Source organism: Halichoerus grypus, chromosome 7, assembly GCF_964656455.1.
Source record: "Halichoerus grypus chromosome 7, mHalGry1.hap1.1, whole genome shotgun sequence".
Taxonomy (NCBI): domain Eukaryota; kingdom Metazoa; phylum Chordata; class Mammalia; order Carnivora; family Phocidae; genus Halichoerus; species Halichoerus grypus.
In genome coordinates, this window is record NC_135718.1 from 51,712,114 (window position 1) to 51,732,087 (window position 19,974).

At 46.0% G+C, this 19,974-nt stretch overlaps 1 protein-coding gene across 2 annotated transcripts in view; it reads right to left on the reverse strand.

Moving 5' to 3' along the window:
• Positions 1-2,478: 2,478 nt before the first annotated feature.
• Positions 2,479-19,974, reverse strand: part of VCL (vinculin) — a 112,420-nt gene continuing 94,924 nt past the window's right edge. Inside the window, exons 14-22 of one of the 2 annotated variants that reach the window (XM_036073051.2) lie at positions 19,019-19,168; positions 17,265-17,373; positions 15,839-16,141; positions 14,410-14,534; positions 12,918-13,103; positions 9,566-9,769; positions 7,384-7,587; positions 6,886-6,990; positions 2,479-4,587 (exon numbers count right to left, since the gene is read on the reverse strand). In XM_036073051.2, the coding sequence (XP_035928944.1) occupies positions 4,441-4,587; positions 6,886-6,990; positions 7,384-7,587; positions 9,566-9,769; positions 12,918-13,103; positions 14,410-14,534; positions 15,839-16,141; positions 17,265-17,373; positions 19,019-19,168 (1,533 nt within the window). In that variant the 3' untranslated portion in view covers positions 2,479-4,440. The remainder of the gene's footprint in view (positions 4,588-6,885; positions 6,991-7,383; positions 7,588-9,565; positions 9,770-12,917; positions 13,104-14,409; positions 14,535-15,838; positions 16,142-17,264; positions 17,374-19,018; positions 19,169-19,974) is intronic. The other variant, XM_036073052.2, reaches the window with a different exon arrangement.

Below are 19,974 nucleotides of genomic sequence, written 5' to 3' on the forward strand. Positions count from 1 at the left end.
GTGAATTTTGCCACCTTCATGTTTTATAAAGCTTATCAACACCACTTAAACCATCGTTAGCCTAAAGGCCTCAAGCCCTAGTTCAGCAAAAGAAAGAAAATGTGCCTGCTTCACTATCGTCACTTTTTTTTAATCAGTTTTATCTTTTTTACTGTTGTTCTTGAGGTCTTGAACTTACCTGCATCCCTTGTCTTTAGGGGGGAGCTCCCGTTTCATAGTGTGTGCTTCCCAAGGCTACAGTGGCCAATAGGTTCCTTCCTGAAACTGTTGTCATAATTGTTACTCGAACGTCTCTACTGTACTGAGTACTTGGAAGTACATGATATTGAGGCATTAACAAGATCCTCAGTAACACTGACGAAACCATATTAATCATCTTGATTGGCAAGTCAGTCTAGAGTTGTATCATTTCACTCAACTTCCTGGCTTTTGGTGTCCTTGCCCAGACATTTTGCCTCATTAGACATGAAGAATGGAGAAAGGCTGAGAGATACAAGTGCTTGTTCTTCATGGTCCCATTTATTCTTGCTTATGCTGTTAGTTTTCTTCTCTTCGTGACTCCATTCTTTTCATTCCTCTTGGCTTATAACTCCCTTTTCCATATCATGCTAAGAATGGCCCTTAAATTCATCCCTTTCTGCTGTCAAGGGCTAGTGGTCGATGCTGCTAGAGAGCCCACCAGACAGCAGCCTTCTTACCTTTGCCTGCCTAGGGTACCCAGCCTGCCTTTCATCTAATAGGAGATGGCACTTTTTGCAAATTTGAAATTTCTTGGGTAACCAATATCAGCTTGGCAGCTAAAATCAAGATGTTGCCAAGTATTTATTCCCTTTGCCTAACACTGATTACCCAGTCCAATTGCTTTTATTTTTAATGTCTTTTAATGTCCTATCTCAAAAGAACAATCAGTATATTTGCTTTTCTTTCTGTACAATCCCTAATCTCAACCATGTATATCTGGACTGTCCAATTTTCTTTTTGTGCTATCTTCTCTTATATATAAATAAGCAGATTATATGCCAAGAGTCCCTTGTCTCTAGCAATTTCTGCTGAAACTTCCAAGTAGACTGTTTCCTTTTACAATTAAATTATTGTATTTATTAATTTGAATCCAGTATATCCTTTCTCTAATCTGGTTATACTGTCAATAAAAAGATGGAAGCAGCAAGTTGGTTTTTTAGCTTGACTGTGGATTGAGCGTTCTCAGATGGGCACGCCTCAGTGTCAGAGCAGGCTAAACATGGTCAGTTTTTGTTCTGTATCGTCCCATAAGGTGTAACGGTTGCTGCAAGACACTTGCAAGTGTTCCTCTCTTAACCTCAGTATGCTAACAGCCATGGATACTTTCTCTGAGCATCACCCTCTGGCCAGAGACTGAGCAGGAAGTGATCAAAGTTACTCTCCCTATCACCACCACCACCACCTACTAATAACAAAGATCCATGAATATTTAGTAGTAGTAGAATAGTTTTCAAACACAGAATTCCAGCTAATCTCAGAAGTGCCCCATTTTATAAATTCTTAAAGGAGATCTCCTAAGAGCAAATGAAGTAGATGCTCGTTTTCTGCATAAGGAAGTTACCATCCTTCAGAGAATTCATGTGATGGGTTCATTCCTAAAGTGGTGCTACAGAACAGTCCTTGGAAGATGCTGCTCTTCACTGTTCTTAGAGTCCTCTGATTGGAGAAAACAACTAAAAAATATAATGCAGCAGGAAGGCAGCACCCGTGAACATATGGTGAGTAACAAAAATGAGACCATGAAATCTGTTTTCAGATATTGCCAAGCTAATTCCGTAGCCTTGGACATTTCTCTTTAACTCCAGCAGTCTGGAATCTTGCCTCCCTAGTCAGCAGCACTTCTAAATCAGCCATAAATGTAGTCTGCAGCGCTATCCCTCTGTAATGATCCCCTTTCAGATCCAGAAAATCAGGCAAAAACAGTGAAGCGTCCATTCGCCTCCCAAGTACCTACTCCTTTTAGTCAGTTCTTCCTCAAGCAAGAGGAGTATGTCCCCCAAAGCTAGCTCTGCCTTATAGTCCGGGTGGATCTCTGACAGCCCTATTGTTCTATATTGGGCTTTGAAATATAAAAAAAAAAATAGACCTGTGGTATAACAGCTTCGGCTCCTTAGGGTGATGGTCTCCACGACTAGCTAGCAGTTTTTAAGATGAAAACAGACTACTTCAACCAGAGGATGATCCACATCTTCTGGCTGTTTTCTTCCTATTGTTCACCCCGGTCACCACCTCCTAGTGTAAAATCCCCAAAGTTGTGCTTTATTACGCAGACCCTTGTGAAGTAAATACGCTGCTGCTACTGTATAGTAATGTTGTTCATCCAGTACACCACTAGGATTAAAGAAAAGTCTTCAGTTTCCAGATCCTGAGGATTAGTTTCATTGGCTATTTTTCAAAACAGAGGAGAAAGCGGAACTAAACGTTTTTGCTGAAATAATATACCCATCATTTAAAGCATTATTTATACAAATGCACTTTATTGTTTTAAACAGAACAAAAGAAGAGGCAGAAAATATTTGCATATAACAAATCCTAGCTTATAAATGTAGTTTTTTAGTGGTGATGTCTCTAATCAGTCTTCAGGGGTTTTTTGTTTTGTTTTTTTCAATTTGCTTCACTGTGTCTTGAGCACTGATATTAGAGAAAAGCACATCGGCATAAAGTGTAAACCAGTGTCTCAAAACACTGGAAGAACATGGAGAGCAAACGTGATTTTTCTTATTTCCTCTAAGTAATCTTTCATAAAACAAAAGGTGATCTTTGGCATAGATTCATACTTTAAAGGCATTAATATTGCATTTATATCAGGTAAGCAACTATACAAATATGCTGAGGGCCTTGAAAATAATATTCATCAGTTAAAATAGAGGAAGCCTGAGTGTACAGTACCAACTGAAGACAAGTTTTACACATTCGATGTTGGGATTTAACACACATTGGAGGTGAGAAGAAAGGACATTCAGGCAACGGTTCTTACTCCTTTACTCATCCAGTTCTGGCTTTGGGAAGAAGTAGGATTTCATGTGCTGGGCAATGCTTAGACAGCAGTGATAAGTGCAAAAAAGGAAAAATTCTTCTCTCTCACTTTGCTAATAGGAAACTTACGGTGCTAATTAAATATTATACCCATTACTCGCGAGCATTCGTACTTGGGAGAGAGGAGAGGATACAGGGCTTGGTTAAGGGAGGTAGGAATATACTGAGGGCTATTTCCCATTGATTATCCCCAACAGTGCCAGAATTCCAGTCTGCAAGTACCAATCTCCCTTAGGTAGGAAGTGCCCTTCAGACAGGATTGCCTTTCTATTAAACATTCCTGGGGGGCAAGCACCAATTCTTAGGACTGAATTTCAAAAGGATAAAAAGGATCTTTCAAAATTACAATGAACAAGCACATATCTTTAAAATCTTGTTTAGGAAGGGTATGAGGGAAGAATACAAAAGTCAGGATTGGAGAAATGATTTGGTTAAAAACTAAATGCAGCATTTCAGCTCAGAAAGAACAGTAAGAGCTAAGAATGAACGCTAAGGCCTCAGCACAGACCTCTGCAGGCAGTGACAAAGCATGAGGTGCCTGGGAGTGGCCCTGCCCGGAAGATGGGCAGGGCCTCGCCCGGCTACTCTGCCCCTCCCGCGGCAGAGAGCACCAGGACACACAGTGTGGGGGGTGCCTACCTTCACAGGCCGAGGCGGGATACAGGGTGGGAAGTTTCCCTAGCAGGTTGCTCGGGCAAGGTAAAGACAATTGTGTGATTCTGTGATTTCCTCCTGAGAGTGAAATTTGGTTTTGCACTGTGGGAAATTAGGATTAAACTGGGGAAGGGCAAGAGGCGAATCCAGGCCCCACAAGCTGGGGCTCCCCAGAGGCCTTTTTCCCTTGTAGCAGCAAAGCTCACTTCTGAAAAGAACCCAGATAGCACAGCTGGGGTCAGGAGCAACATGGAAAGCCCAAAACAAATTTTGGAGGCACAGTGATTTCCTTCTTAACAACTTGCCTGGGCCCTGGGTCTTGGGAGCCTGGTGGGGAGAATTGGGGATGGGGTGGGGGGTGGCAGTGAAAAGGAAGCAGAAGAGGAACTGTCCCCTAGGGAACGAGGGCAGAGCAGGGTGTCTTGGCTAGTGTTCAGTCTTGGATTCTGAGCTTACGTGAAGTCCATGGGCTAGAAACCCAGTCTTCCTATTGGGATAGAGTGTGCAGGAGTTTAACTGTGTTTGAGAATACAGGCTTTATACGGAGAAACAAAGTGTCCAAGACAAGAGTATAAATGGTTTCTAAAGTGAAGAGGCCCCATTCCTTTCTGTTATGTCAGGCCAGGATGTGGCCTATAACCCCCTAGCAATTCTCTGCATCTTCTGGGACTCAGATCATTTCATTCTGTTTAGTAGGGGTTTCTGTGCCAGCCAGGTTTGACCAGGTGCCTACTGGTACCAGGGAGTCTTTCTAACCCAGCGCAGTGTAAATCCAGCATCTGTTCGAATTTTGATTGAAGCAGCTTCTGCTTCTCGAACAGTCTCCTTCACAGACTGCATGAGGTTCTGGGCATTGTGAACCAGCATCTCTGTGGCCTGCAAGGAAAGAGAAACTCTCCGTTACTTATCGTCCCTGATGTAGCCCTTCCTCCAGAACCGGCCTAAGCCTGGCGTGGACTGCAGGTTACCCTACTTGCAGCTGGCATCCCCGTACTTGTCGCAGCCCCGGTGGGCTAGGACGAGCACCAAAAAGAACCCCAAAAGGCCATCCATGATTATGTACTATACCCTCAGCCGGCCTCCAGCACATACCCTTTCCTGGTCTTCAAACAAGCTCCTGCCTCGGGCTCTTGCTCTTCCCTCTACCTGGAGTGCTTTTCCCTCGTGGCTCAGCCCTCACCTCCTTCAGATCTTTGCTCAGATGTCAGTCACTTTGGCAAGCCTTTCCCTGCTCACCTTATTTTAAATCACAAACACCTTCCCAAGGGACAGCATTCCTCACCCTCCAATTCTTCATTTTTCTCCACAGAACCCATCATTACTAACTGATACGCTTCATGTAAATTTTACCTAGTTTTTTGTTTTATGTTTTACCTGATTTTATTTAAAATTTAAGTTCTACAAGGGCAGTGATTTTTGTGAGTTTTGTTCACTGCTGTGCCCCGTGTTAGGCCAGTGCCTGGCACAAAAGAAGTATTTCATAAATATTTAATTTTAATAATGAATGAAAAAATAACCAAATGAACAAACCAATCATAAATCCATGAAAATCTAAATTAGTAAATCTCCTAAACACACAAACTTACAGGACTAGGATCACACTAGTACTCCCAACACAGAAACTCAGAGAACTTACTGATCCATTAGCTCACTAATTTTTTTTAATTCTTAACTATTTTTGAGCCAACAAAAAACCATTTTTGAGCCACAGACCCTTTGAGGATTTCATGCGGTCTTCCCTGGATTCTTCTCTGGAAAATGCTCACGTGTGTAAAATTTGTCCGTGCAATTTCTGAGGGTTCATCAGCTCTGAGAGGCATGACTACGGGCTTAAGTTCCTGGTCAGCTGATCTTTTCACTCAGTCAACAAAGAGGCTGAGGCCCAGATAGGTTCGGAGATTTGCAACCACACTCACACAATCGTCAGGATGAGGACTCAAAACTTCTGACTTGCAGTCCTGTGTTTTTGCATTCTACCACACCGTCCGTTTCTCTTTTTTTATTGCAATATGAGGGGGAACATAGTAGATATTCCCAGAATACATTTGTGTTGGTTAATTAAATGACATGATCTGAAAGTATGAGTCCTAGCCTTCCTTCTCTGTTTCTTCCACTTCCTTTTCTTGGGGCAGATGAGATCACATGACAGGAAACAGCCCAGTGCCCAAACCCTGCCTAGAATACACGGAAGTTAGGGGTGAAGATCCAATCCCCAAGGCGTACGAGGAGGGTGAGGGTGAGAGCTGTTGGATTAAAACATGGCAGTGAAAGCAGCACCACTGGCACCAGATGGTAGCCTCCCTGTCTCCTCCAAGGCGCTCCTGGCCTAGAGATCAGGGATGGTCTCCCTAACTACCTGTGAGTCCCCCAGGAGAGGGACTGTGGCTATTTTTCTAACTGCCCTATACAGCGCCCAGTACAGTCTCACACGCACCCCCGTGTCCGCAGAGCCTGTCCGGGTAGTTCAAGAAAAGACGTGCCACCTACTGTAGGACGACGCTGGAAGCAGGGCTCACAGCAGGGCCTACTAGGGAAGAGATACCGAGACCAAGAGGTGCTCAAAGGAGGGCTTTCCCAATCGCCCCGGGCCACATTTCCAGGAGGCAACGAAGGAGGACAGACTCCAAAAAGTGGTTGCCAGCCCTTAAGAGAACCCTCCCACCATCCTTATTTCAATGTCTGTCAAAGAATCCAAGAGAAGCACCTCCTTTGAGCTGGCATTTCAGCCTCCGCGCACGCCTATCTCAGGCCCCTGAAAAGCCGACACTCTTCATCCTCCCCGAGGTACTTCTCACCCAGTGAGCTGGGAAGCAGAAGCGCCCTCCGGCCACAAAGACACAACGGGCAGGAGTGAACAGGCCCTGGAGGCCTCCAGAGAGTCACACCTACTCCACGGAGACAAAGAACTGAGCTGAGTCCCAAGTGTTACTGGCACTTCACCCCAGGCCTCAACTTCCCATCTGTGAAGTGACAAAAGTTACCCAAGAGCTTTCCTTCCCCTTCGAAGTTTCTGATGCATCTGCCCAACACAGATGCCCTTCTGAGAGAGTTAAAGACTCCATTCCTCATACTGCATACTCAAATCACAGATCAGATTTCCCCCAAAGCTGAATCAAGTTGCTGTGAAGTGGCACCGAAGCTGTTGGCAAGAAACCAGAAGCAGCAGACACATACCTGCTCGGACTCCTCGTCACTGATGTTCGTCCGGCCCAGCATGGTGGCCTTCACCGTGGACAGGATCTTGAGCTGGGTGCTTATGGTTGGGATTCGCTCGCACACCTAAGAAGCAAACTTAGTTTAGCATGTTTCTAATGTTTTCCTTGCCCGCAAGCTCTTTGAGGGCAAGACTTATCCACCCCCTCTGTATTCCTAGAGGCTGGCGTGCAGAAGGCATGCAATATATCAGCAGCAGGATTCCACTTGCTTTCCCCCTGGGATCTACTGATCCTTTGTTCAGAAAGGAAGCATTATAACTTTTTCATTTGATTAGGAAAGAAATTTTCCTGAATCTGTCTTTCCCAAATATACATGTCTATTTCCCCTTTCTGCTATTTCATCAGAACTCCTCCACTTCCTCCTTGCTCATCCAGTTTTCTCTCTCCTGCTTTCTCCCTCCCACGCCCCCGACTCTGACACACACACACACACACACACACACACACACACAAGTACCTGTAAGAGGTTGGTTCTAATCCGCTTATCTGTGCACTGCTTGGCAACCTCCTTGGCCAACCGTGTCACCTCATCTGAGGCCTTGGCAATGTCCTTGGCACACTGAATCAGTGCCCGCTTGGTACCACTGCCCCCTCTTACCAGCCGAGACATCTCCGCCATCAGCAGAGCCATGCGCTTGGCCGCTGCGATGATGTCATTGCCCTAGAGAGAGACGCAAAGACATAATGTGAGCCCAGCCCACAGTGGCCAAGTGAGGGAAGGAAGTAGAAGCACAGAGAAGAGAGGAGGGAGCCTGCTGCTCTAGCAGCCTCTGGGAGGGTGAGGAGAGAAGAACAGGACTCTCTTGAGCGATACGGACAGCACAGGAGGACGGAGAGAAGTGTGAGCCGGGCACTCCCCCCGGCATTCAGTGAGACAGAGCGAGACGACCCCACTGAAAAAAGGAAGACCTGCAGATTAGTCTGGAAGGGCAACAGGTGTGCCCCTGGCATAGCACTGAGCAAGCACTTCATCTCCAAGTTAATCATGTCAATCAAAATGAGGACGGGACGGAGAAGTTGGTTAAACAGGCATTTTCCTTTCTAGAGGGGGAAAGCAGGAGAGCTAGCTTGAGGGGAAAAATACAGAGGAGCCTTTCCAGACGCTGAAATCATCCACTTCACCCTAATCCTCGTTACAAATAGCAGCCAAGGACTGTGGCTGCTGAGCTAGAATTTAAACCAAGTAACTATGATCAGCCTTGGTGAGAAAAGATCTATTTTCTCACCTAGACAGCTCCTGCCCTCCCTGCTACTGCCTCTTATTTGTCCTGTCAGCCTCAGGGAACATGTTATTTTAATTTGTCACATTTAAAAAGGCCATGAATCAATTCTTCAGTCCTCTCAGCTAAGTGGCTTCAATTAAAGAAACCTTCAGCTAAGAGCAGAAAAATAAAAATCATGAGTCAAGCTGTACATGGAACCCCCACTCCAGCTCATGGTGGGTTACCTTCGAGGGGGCATTTGGGTTCATTAAAACCCTCGTGGGTCATAATAAAGAGCTGTGCAAGGAATTTACTTTATGCCCTCAAAAGGTGCACCTTTTGGCTGCTAACAACCAAAAATAACACTGCAATGTTCAAAACTACCTCAAAGGTCAGGCCCTACTCATTTTTCCCCTCCTGCTTTTCAATTCGCTGTACAAGGCAGTGAGGCGTCCACAAACCATGCCAGCCGCACGGCACCCTGTGAGACCCCCCGCAGGCATCACGAGGTGGCCGATCGCTATGCCGGGAGGCGTGTGACATCTCAGGCAGTCGCGGAAGCCAGAGAGAATACAGGGATGGGAAGAAGTCACGAGAACAGGGGCAGGTTAGACAAGGCCGTCGGCCCATCTCTTCCAGTGTAGACCTGGGATCGTTCCAGGATTCATGAACTTGATTAGAAGACAGTGTGCTGCCGGGGTTAGTTATTACCCATCACTCTTCCAACCCTTTCTTCTTGCAACATGCTACCTTCAAAGGGAAAAAAGTGATTGCCCTCTTCCTCCACTCCCCACACTACTGTCGGTTCGGTCCCAAGGCCAAAGCTCTGTGGCTGCCTGTCCTGCAGCCCTGAGTGCTCTCTGAGCCCCAGCCCCAGCCCCTCCCCCTGGAACACCTGGACACGCAGTCGGTGAAGCCCCCTTCCCTGTGGGTTCCCGTTTAGGCCAGCATCTGCCAGGCAGCCAAGTGCAGGGCAGCAAGCAGCCCGCCCCAGGGACCCTGCCGTATAAAGCTGCTTCTCATCCTGGTCCGCTCTGCCTGAGCCATCATGACAGGTCAGCAGAGGAGGGGGCGGCGGGCCAAGCTCAATGGTCAGGCCAGGGGCCTTTTAATGGTCTACAGTAGTTCCTGACCTGCAAGTCATTGAGAGATCCACGGCTTCCCAAGGGGTTTAAGGTTCCAATCAGGTCAGTAAGAAAAGGAATCCTTTCAGAAAGTGACCCATCTCTACCCCCCAACAAACATAAAGGCAATCCAATTAATCTGGCATTAGCAGACCTATCAAACTTGTGAAGCCAGTCCTAACAACAAGGTGCAGACAGAGGCCCGCCCCGCTCAGACTCACAGGACTCGCACAGATCATGAGTGATGCAATGTGTCAGGCTGCACATGGCCGGATGCATATGGAGCAGCCCCACCGGGGGTGCTAATCAGTACCTTACTAGACCACTTGGTAGCTTCGCGATGCAAGGACTGAGCCGCGGCCAGAATGGGCTGGTTGACCGGCTGATTGGATGGCATTAACAGCAGCTCAGGTTCGAAATCGTCTTCCATGTCAGGGGGGACAGGGAACCCAACAGCATCGGCCGCATCTGCCTCAGCTGCAACACCTATACCCACCTCAGCGGCCCGGTTACCCGGCTTTGTCGATGGCAGGAAGGATGAGAAACAGGGACAGTGTTAGTAAGTAAGAGCAGTAGGACGGGGATGGGGGGGGGGAAGCTGAGCATCAGCTGGTTTAGTAACCAAAGCTTGCCTAAGACGGGAAAGAAAAACGGCATCTCTCCAGAAGCCAGATGAACCAAACTCCACAGAAGGGGGATTCGCAGGCTCCAGCACCAGCCCAGGCACCCCCTGTTCTCCGTGAGGGAAAGAAAGAGACTCACTCCAGTGGCAAAAGGTTTCCAGAGAAAAATTTAAACCAAGAAAGCAAGTGGCATTCCTTTTTTATATATTTACCACCAAAGTTAAACTTGCCAAGAATAATTTTCATGTCAGAACATTTCTGAGGAGCCAAACAACCAAACAATAGTAGCTGATTACCTTTAAAAGGAATCCAGAGGGAAGAAGTAAATGCAGCCACACAACTTGCTCTGAATGGAACAAAGTGATGCCCCCCCGCCCAAGCTGGTTCCTATGGACACTGTTCTAGATCTTCTGGGACACAGGAAGTGACTTGGGTCAGCTCTGCAAGTTGCCAGACACAGATCATTATTTCCAGCGGGAGTTAAAAAGTCCCAGAATTTAAAATGATACAGCAGGGCCACTGACAGCAAACCAGGAAGAAGGCAAAGAAAACAAACACAATGGTGAGTGAGAAGGACTTTTCAAATACCCCACAATCAGCCAGCTGAAAGGAGCCTCCAGAACGTGCCTCATCCCGCTTCCCATCTTAGGGAAAACCCACACTGCAGACCGGCTCTCTCTACCCCCTCCAGGCCCTCGGAGACAGACACCTCCACGACCTCCTCCTGCATCGACTACTACTACCGACTCAGAAATCTGCTCCTTGGGTACAAGCTAAATCTCTCCTGTTGCACACTAGGGTTCTCACCCCAACCTTCATTTACATACTTCACAGATAACCCAGGAACATAGCTACTGACCAAGGCTGAGTTCAGAGGAGCCCAAATCAGTGCCCACGAGAGAACAGGACCCATGAGGGGGAGAGAATCGATTTAATACCAGGGATGGGGATTCCGAAAGGCCAGGGCAAGAGGCAATGTGATCAGATGCTGAAATAGGCAGAGGGGAAAGAAAATAAAAGGAATTGCCTCAGTGAAGCCAAACCATGTATATGAAGAATGGTGAACACAGGTTCTTCTTTAAAAAAAAAAAAAAAAAAAAAAATTTCCTTTAAGTAATCTCTATACCTAAAGTGGGGCTCAAACTCATGAACCCAAGATCAAGAATCACATGTTCTACCCACTGAGCTGGCCAGGTGTCCCTGAACACTGGCTCTTTATATCCAACATCTCTAACCAAGGGGAAGTAAGAGTTTGCCTGGAAGTTTATTTGAGGTTGCTATCGCTCCCAAAATTCTTATCCTGCATGGGAAACCTGTCTCCAAAAGGTGATGACAAAGTTGGAGAATTCAGGGCAAATAAGGGGTTCAGGTACATTCTAAACCCTTTCCCTAAACTCTGTCTCAACCAGGACTCATCCTCATTCCTTAGAGGAGAGGCCAGCTCACTGCTGCTGGGGTTCAGAGTCTCAAAGTGTACAAAAACAGACAGACACACAAACACACACCACCCTCACCCCCCAGACACACACGGGTCAAGGAGCTCCTGACTCACAGCTCAAAGTCGGCAGTCCTCTGATGCGCCAAGCCTCCAGACAGTCAGACCTAAAGACTTCTGGCCACAAACGGCAGAGTGGGGTAAATATGTAGGCCGATGCCATCTGCCCCTTAACGTTTGTTTATACTTCATGTATATTTTGTATCCTGCTACACGATATATCTGGGTTTATTGTAATGAAATTTAAATTGCCTTTAAAATCTTTGAGTAAAACCAACCTCCGCTGTCCCCTCCACCCCACTTTCCACATGCACTGGGACTCTGCAAACGGTCCTGGAGGTGTGCACGCCCCAGGTGGAAAGATACGATTATAAATAATTCCATGGCCAGGCCCAACACCAGGAAGGTCACTATTCATTCCTTCTTAGAACCTAGGCTCACAGCTAACAACACAGAAAAATAGAGTTAAAAAACCAAGGTCGGGGTGCCTGGGTGGCTCAGTCGTTAAGTGTCTGCCTTCGGCTCAGGTCATGATCCCGGGGTCCTGGGATCGAGCCCCGCATCAGGCTCCCTGCTCCGCGGGAAGACACACAAACACACACCACCCTCACCCCCCAGACACACACGGGTCAAGGAGCTCCTTCTCCCTCTCCCATTCCCCCTGCTTGTATTCCCTCTCTCGCTGTGTCTCTCTCTCTGTCAAATAAATAAATAAAATCTTAAAAAAAAAACCAAAAACCAAGGTCAATTTCCCAGCCTGGAAAAACCCAAGATCAGCTGCATGCAGAAGGTCCCTGGGGAACTACAGTTAATACAAGAGCTTGAGACAGCCGAGGGCGTGAAAAGGCAAATAAATGGTAGGAATAAAGATCTAGAAGAGAGAGTCATATTACAAACAGTTGAGAACTGAGTTAGAACTACATTTCACTGCCAGGTTAGCAGTAATATTTAGCTCTTATCTAGAAAAGCTACCACGCACTTTTCATCATTTAGGGGAAAATAGGCAAAAGATATTCACAGGGCCTGACTGCCGCAGCATCCACATTTCACCGACCACATTCATATTTACACTTCCAGATTTGTGGAGCTGGAGTTAGCCTGGAAGAGTCTTGAATTGAGGGGTAAGATGATTCTGAGAAAAGGACAAAGCACACAGCTCCTAAGACATCACTCTACCTGCTTTCATGAAAAATAGAAGGAAAATGCAAACACTTCGTCTAACTCTAACAGAGCCCCCAGAAGACTATTTCACATCTGGAGTGCAGATAATTAGCAAGAGAGCATCTAAAGATATTCAGCAATCCCAAGAAAGAAAAGCAATTTCTAAAAGACCCAAATGTCCAAGGTCACAGGAGCTGACACTCGCATCGACAGAGGAAAGGAACCTCCTCTCACACATCTTACTAAGCCACAAGTAAGAACAGGATCATGTTACTGGCAACAGCAGGAACCAAAGCAGAGAGAGGGTAACTTTCCAATCAGACTCTTCTTCCTGGGCTGTGTGCACTTCTTCATCCCTTTCCAGCAAGAAAAGCCTCATTACTTACCTTGCTGGACCATTTGCGAGCTTCATCATGGAGCTGCCTGGCAGCCATCATCATTGGCTGGTTAATCACCTCCCCGGCTTTCTGCTCAGGGAACTCTTCATCCTTCTCCTCCGGAGGTGGGGGCCTGGGCGGAGGGACCTCACCCTCAGGCAGAGGTGGTTTGGGAGGAGCAAGCTCATCTGCCAGCTAAGAAAGAATTACTGGGTTGTAAGTAAAACCCTAGGAACTACTCCCCTCTAGAATTCTTTCCTTTCCTCCAAAAAGCATCCCCAGAAAAGCCACCCACGTTCATGCGATATAAGACCACCCACATGGAGCACAGGGACCACTTGCTTCAATCTCAACAGATGCATATTTTCTTTCTTGCTTCTCCACAAAAAGCCAGCAGCTACAGTTTTGGACGTATCCCAGGGAGACACGCACAGCACTACTGGACCAAGGCTCCCCAAAGAGGATGGAACTAATTTGTGCTCCTGACTGTGGAAGGGCAGTTGCACCGGTGACTAACTTCTCCCCTGGGCCTCAGTTTCCCCATCTGTCAATGAGGGGCAGCTAAACCAAACGACCTCTAGGATCTTGATTCTAAGTGTCATGAACCTGTTGATCACATAAAAAGCCAGGCCCCAGAACAGTCCTCCCGCTGGCCCCAAGCAGGCACCAAAAGCCCAGCTACAAAGAAGCAAACGAAGCTGAAGCGCTGGAGACTAGAGAAACACTGTGCCTCAGCTTGGGCAAAAGGACCCAATTCTGTCCTCAACCAACTTAGAAACTTCCATCTCTTACTGACATGAAACATGGGAAAGTAAGTCAAGGAAAGTAAATCAAATTATTGCCCTGATGAGCTATTCCCAAAGTCCAGCTATTTCCAACACTGTTAGAATAATCACTATTTCCTATACTAGGATTTGTATCTGTAAGATACTGCCCAGCTAAGCCTCCTCCGAAACCATTTACCTATGGAAGAATAAATTTATGGTACTTTGGGGTACATAAAAAGAGTTTAAATTAGAGTTGGAGAAAAATAAATTAAAAAAAAAAAAACTATCACTTTTGTTACCAAAAAAAAATAAAAGTCAAGTAAAGGAAAGAAGAATGTACACAAGTCTAGCCACCTCAGTTCTGCCCTTGTCAATTGGGAACACAAAAAGTCTCCTCGCCACCAGATCATTTTCCCACTCCATTAACTCGTCCTACAACCTCATCACTCATCACATCCACACTTCCCAAAGCCAGCTCCTCTGCTCCAGTCAGTCCCCATCACAGCAGGCCAGCCCCCCAGCCCCCCACCTACCCAGCACGCCCGGTGCATAAGCACGGCGTTAGGACTCTACTGATTTGGGAATGCAAGTCAACTTGTGCGTCCGACTAAGCTTCAGGCAAAAGCTAAACAAAGCTACCTCGTCAACGAGGCTCCAGAGCACAGCTTACCTCCCTCTTGCTACAGCCCCAGGCCCCTCTGCTCAATTCTCCCCATCACTCTGAATTTACTTACACGGAGCTGCTCAAGATCCGGAGGAGGAGGCGGGAAGTCAGGCTCCTGAGGTTGGAAGGCTTCTCTGACCTTGGCCACAGCTCCCAGGATCCGATATCCTGAGTCCAGGAAGCTCTTTTGCAGGCCTAAACATAAGACGCCCTCACTTTCAGCTGGGCAGGTCAGTGCCCTGGAGCACTGTCTGTCCAGCAGCAGAACTGGTTTCTATGAACAAAAGCTGGATGTGAAGCTGCCAGGAAGCATCACAGGCAGTGGCTGAAGCGGAAGGCACGTAAGGGCAAGGCAGAGGCCATAAGGCCTACAAAGAGTCACAAGTGTCACAAACCAGCTAATCCCTGTGGTGCAGGGTGCCTTCTTGCCTGTACAATTAGCAAGTACTTAAGACGTTCCTGGGTGTGATCACTTGGGGCTCAGGTGGGGCTCATCACCTCTCTGATGATGAAGCAGTCAAGAGATAAGCCTGCCCAACTCAGAACAGAGGAGATGTCAGTTTCAGATTGGGCAGACATCCCCTGGAGTACGTCTCACCTTTCTCCCGACTCCTCTGCTCAACTTGGCATTAAGTGTATTAACCCCTAGGTTGAGCTGCCGCGGTTACAGCGTCCAGTCACCTGGGATTCAGGAATTCTACTCAAACTACTATAAACTCCAATTAGGAAACGGAGCGTGTCCTTAGTGACAGTGGGTTGAAGATATGGGAAAGATCCTGCCTGGGCTAGGGATGAATAGGGCTGCCCTTCCTTCCCACTCCCTTACGCTGCCTGGATTCCACTCATGGGCTAGACACACTGGATGCTCAGAACAGGAAGGAATTCAGATGTTTCTAACCAAAGGAGTGGTAACATCTTTAGTAATACTGAAAACATGCTCACAATTCAGCTAAAGAAAATCTGGATTCTTTGGTGTAGGATCAGGATATTCACTGAGGAGATCTACAGGTCAATTTAAGCCCTCCAGATTTGACAGAAACAGAAAATGTCTTACAGAGAAAAAAGCATTTTAAGAAAAGCAGAAGAGAAATTATGCCAGTTACATAAGCTAAATGGCTGATAAAATGGTTTTCGTGCCTCTTTTGAGTAATTTCCAAAATAATGACTAAACAGAGCCAGGAGCTGTCTAGTCAGACAACAGGAAGAAAGCACAGAAAGGTTGGTCCAGAGCAACTAACTTGCAATGAACCTGCCGATATTGCAGAAAATAGTGCTCGCTTCAGCAGCACATATACAATATTGCAGAAAATAGTCTGTGTCATATTTTTTTTTTTTTGGACATAAAAAGATTAATCTAGCATTCTCAAACTAAGGATCTGCAGTGTTGCTCTCAGACGTGGTACGTGGTGGTGGCAGGGTGGGGGCGCGCTGTCTCGGCGCCCTGTCAGCCTCCTGAGGTAACCTCTCAAGTGAGGTGAACCACACCAGGCACAGCTTACCAGGGTCAGAAATGTTTCCAGCCACAGCCTTGGCATCCATCACCATGGGGGAGATGGTTTTGCTCAATTCGTCAGAGGCGGCCTTCACAGCCTCGCGGAACTTGGGATCCTCTGAGTTCTCCACCTCCCTCTTGGCCACCAGCAGGATACGGTTGGCCCGGCGAGCGATGCTCGTTGCCCCGGCGACCAACATCTGCGGCTGGATGTTGGCCATGGCTACTTTACACTTGTCCAGGTCTTTTTTAATTGCTTCTTCAGAAGCATCCAACAGAGATTTGGTATCAATAGCTTCGTCCACCAGCCCTGTCAGAACAGAAATGGAATTTTGTTTCTATTTTAGAAGAACAGCGACTCAAAAACCCTCTTGTCCACTCAAGGTTCTCACGTAAAAGTAAAACACCCAGAATGCTCTCCCTCAGCTCTAAGTCCTTCCTGAACAATCAAAAGCTTCCAGGTGATTACCTTAGATCAAAAAAAAAAAAAAAAAGTGAAGATGTCGTCCAGGAGGCCGTATAGATTCACAAGATTCATACCGACCGTGGTCACTGGCCTTCTCGTGTCCACCACAGCCCGCCAGAATCGCAGCGACAACAGGAGGATGGCGTCTCCGGCCTTTACCGCATCTCCACATTATGCTAATAACACGGTCTCCCTTCCCGGCTCACTCCACAGCCATCTGTTGCTTGTTGGCAGCTTGTCGTGCCCAAGACGAGCCACGCAGAGGATTCTAATAAACCTGACCGCCTGCGTCTTGCTTCTGTTACCTCTCTTCCGACACCCCAGGAGCTCCACTTTCATGTCTGGCTGCGAGGGACCCTGTCACGGCAGGTTCTGCAGGGAAGTCGAGGAGCCCACATTCCTCATCTCTTCCCTCCTCTCCTGTCCCTCCCTCCACAGAGAGTGAAGAAGATTCGGAGGTGACACCTCACTTGCACAGACACACATTTGTTGGCGGTTGGTTTCTCCTTTTTTTAAAAAAACTACGTAGTTGATAAGTTGGAGGAAACTCTGAGACAAGTTGTATTAAATGGTAGCTATTGTGGTTCCCTGAAATGTGAACCCGCCGAAAATGACAGGGACACTTACTGTATCCACAAACACCGCCTTCCAGCCTCTGAAACCAAACTCTGGTTCAGACTGAGCAAAGGCGCTATTCAAAGAGAAGATAGGAGCTGTAACAATAAACATCACACAGGGAGGGCAGCATTAAAATAAGAGACTCAAAGAGCCTCTCTTCAAACAAAGTTGCAAGGCTTGAATGAGAAGCCCCTGCTGCTCAGCAGCCTTAATCAGGGCCAAGTACACCGTCAGGCACATGACCGTCCCTTCATCCAATTACAGCTGAGTAACATAACCGGTCCTGCTCGAGTTTCTCAGAACTCATTCCTCAAGGACTAGACGGTAAGAACGTCACACGCAACTCTACCTGTCATTTTTTCGACATTATCGATCCACTGGTTCTTCATGGTCTCAAAATGTTCATAAGCAGCTTGATTTCCAGGATTCCTAAGTAAGATGCGAGCAGCCGAGACGACCTGTCAATGACAAAACCACCTTTAAACCCCAGGGCGCCCTCCCACTGGAATACAAACCTTCAGCGAAGCTTTCCCCTCTCCACCTACAGATGGCGCTAGGAAGCCAAAAATGCGCAAGTCTTCGCAGGCAGAACACAGGAGACTTGGTCTCCTAAATAGCTCACCCGACTGGGCCCATGCAAAAGGTTTTATAGTCACAGCCTGATTTTTGAGAAGGTAACAGAATGACAAAGGAAATGGCATTCACTTGATACTTCAGAACATACACAGAACTGACATGTTTAAACCCTTGATGTAGACTCTTCCATCTTAAAAAGCACCACCAAGAAAAATACTAAAAAAACCTTTAAAAAAAAAAAAAAACCTTTAAAGTGATATTTATGAATATTTATAAAAAAAAAAAAAAGTAACTGTCTACAGTTAACAAAGTACTTTCACATCCATTATCTTACTGAATCCTCACAACAATCCTATGAAACAGGACGGGTAATTTCTCCAACTTTACTGACACAAAAACCAAGACTCAGAAAATGTGACTTGCTCAAAAGCTCCCAGTGAACCAGTTACAGCACTTAGGGAAGGAACTAACATTTACCAAGTATTTGGTAAGTGACAGGCTATACACATATCCTCTTAGTCCTCCAAAATATCCATTACAAAAGAATTCTCTCCATTTTACAGATGAAGAAACTCAAGGTCACAGAGGATTCAAGTCCAGATCTGTCTCCAAAATCCTTACTCTTGCTATAGCTGGTGTCTTTAGTTTTTTTTTCTCTTTTTTAGGAATCTCAGTTTTATACAGAAATACCTACATTCTATGTTCCATATTTTATGGAAATTTTTAAAGAAAGGTATACATGTTCATATTTCATGGAAGTATTCTGAAGAAGTTGGACATGTATGATTTTTCAAGAGAATCTAATTTGTTAACATGCCACGTGGGCAAAAGATAAACAATAAAGGTGTGGGTTTTTTTTCCCATCCTTTCCTACAAGTCCCCACCAAAGCCAGTATCACAGGCGTGTAAAGCCTAGCATGGGTCCTGATGTACTACAGGGACATAACACATATCTGCTGAATGAAACCAATTTTTAAAAAATGAATTTTCTGTAATTTGATTAGGAAAAAATGTGCAAACATCACACTAAATGATGCTGAACTGGTATTTTTAAGAACACCTATCACATATGAGAACTTTAATTCCTGTCCAATTTGTTTTCTTCTGTCCCCACTCTTCCAGTATACTGTTCACAGCATACTGGCTATAACTTGGTTATATAATGAAGTAGAAAAAAGAAAACAAGTCCTGAATGCAACCAGATTTTTTAAAAATATCCTCAAAGAGATGTGGGGAAAGGCGTAAGCTGTACAATCAAAACAGACTAACCTCTCAGGATTATCCAAATATTTCTCTAAGTATGGGTGTGTGTGAGCAGGGTTTGCTTTACCAGTTTTTTCTACCGTGAAGTTATCTATGATCATTGTAGAAAACCGAAACATTATAAAAATGATTTTGACACTGTGTGTTTCTTTCATGACAATGTACAGTAAGTGTTCAAAAATGTATAGAAACTGTTCTGTAATTGACCTTTACTGAACACTATATGGTGAGTATCGAAACAATGAAGAGTGAACAAAATTCAACCTGGGGTGTGAGTTCTCGGGCCGTCTTTACTGATGCCTGAATGCCTTCTACAGTGGATTTATTAGCAGTTCCAACAGCAGCTGCCTTCTCCGCCGTGGCACCGAGCCTTCCCGAATGGTGCTCAAAGTTAGCTGCCCTCTCATCAAATACCTTGAGGAAAAAACAAAGACATTAGGAAAATTTATTTCAATAAAATGAGTCAGGAAGCCTAAGAAAAACTCTCTCTTTAAGTAGAGGCAGCAACTGCTCAAGCAAAGACTTCACGGATGACATCAAACCCTAGTTACTACGACAACAATCTGGCGATTGCCAGGTCTTGGCCTTGCTCTATCTCCTCCGAGGTTTGGCCATAAGCATCACGCACACACACTTGAATTTCTGTTCAACCGACGCTTACCAAGTGCAGACAGGACACACGGCGCTGTGTGGTCTGCAACAAGGAGTTCAGCGAATGTGAAGACTTCAAAAATCCCTGTTCCCAAAAGTCTTATCCTGTGGTTTGAAGAAGACAGACAAGCCCACTCCAGGCTCCAGGGTAGGTGGCTGGGTACATGAAAAACTCAAGAATATCCACAGTCCTAAGCTGTACTCCACCCTCCTCAAGGCGGCAGCCCTCACATATCCATTACCATTAATGTTGTAAAAACTCTGCCCCTGACCTCCATGGGAAAAATGATAGCTGGTGCTCACGCTCAGGCCTGACATCAGGGCAAGGAAGGCTGATTTTTATTACCCCAAATACAAAACCATCTTCTGAATTGTTCATTCATCTCTCAAATTTTTTAAAAAGTTAGCTTTTCCTTTGATGCGGTTACTATGCAAGGTTGCATACAATGAAGGGGACTATTTAACTCAGATAAAATGACAAAAGACCTTCTGTCAACTTGTTTGGGTAACAATGCTTGAAAATACAAGGCATCCCAAACAGTGCTGGGTCAGGTTTACACTCTACCCAG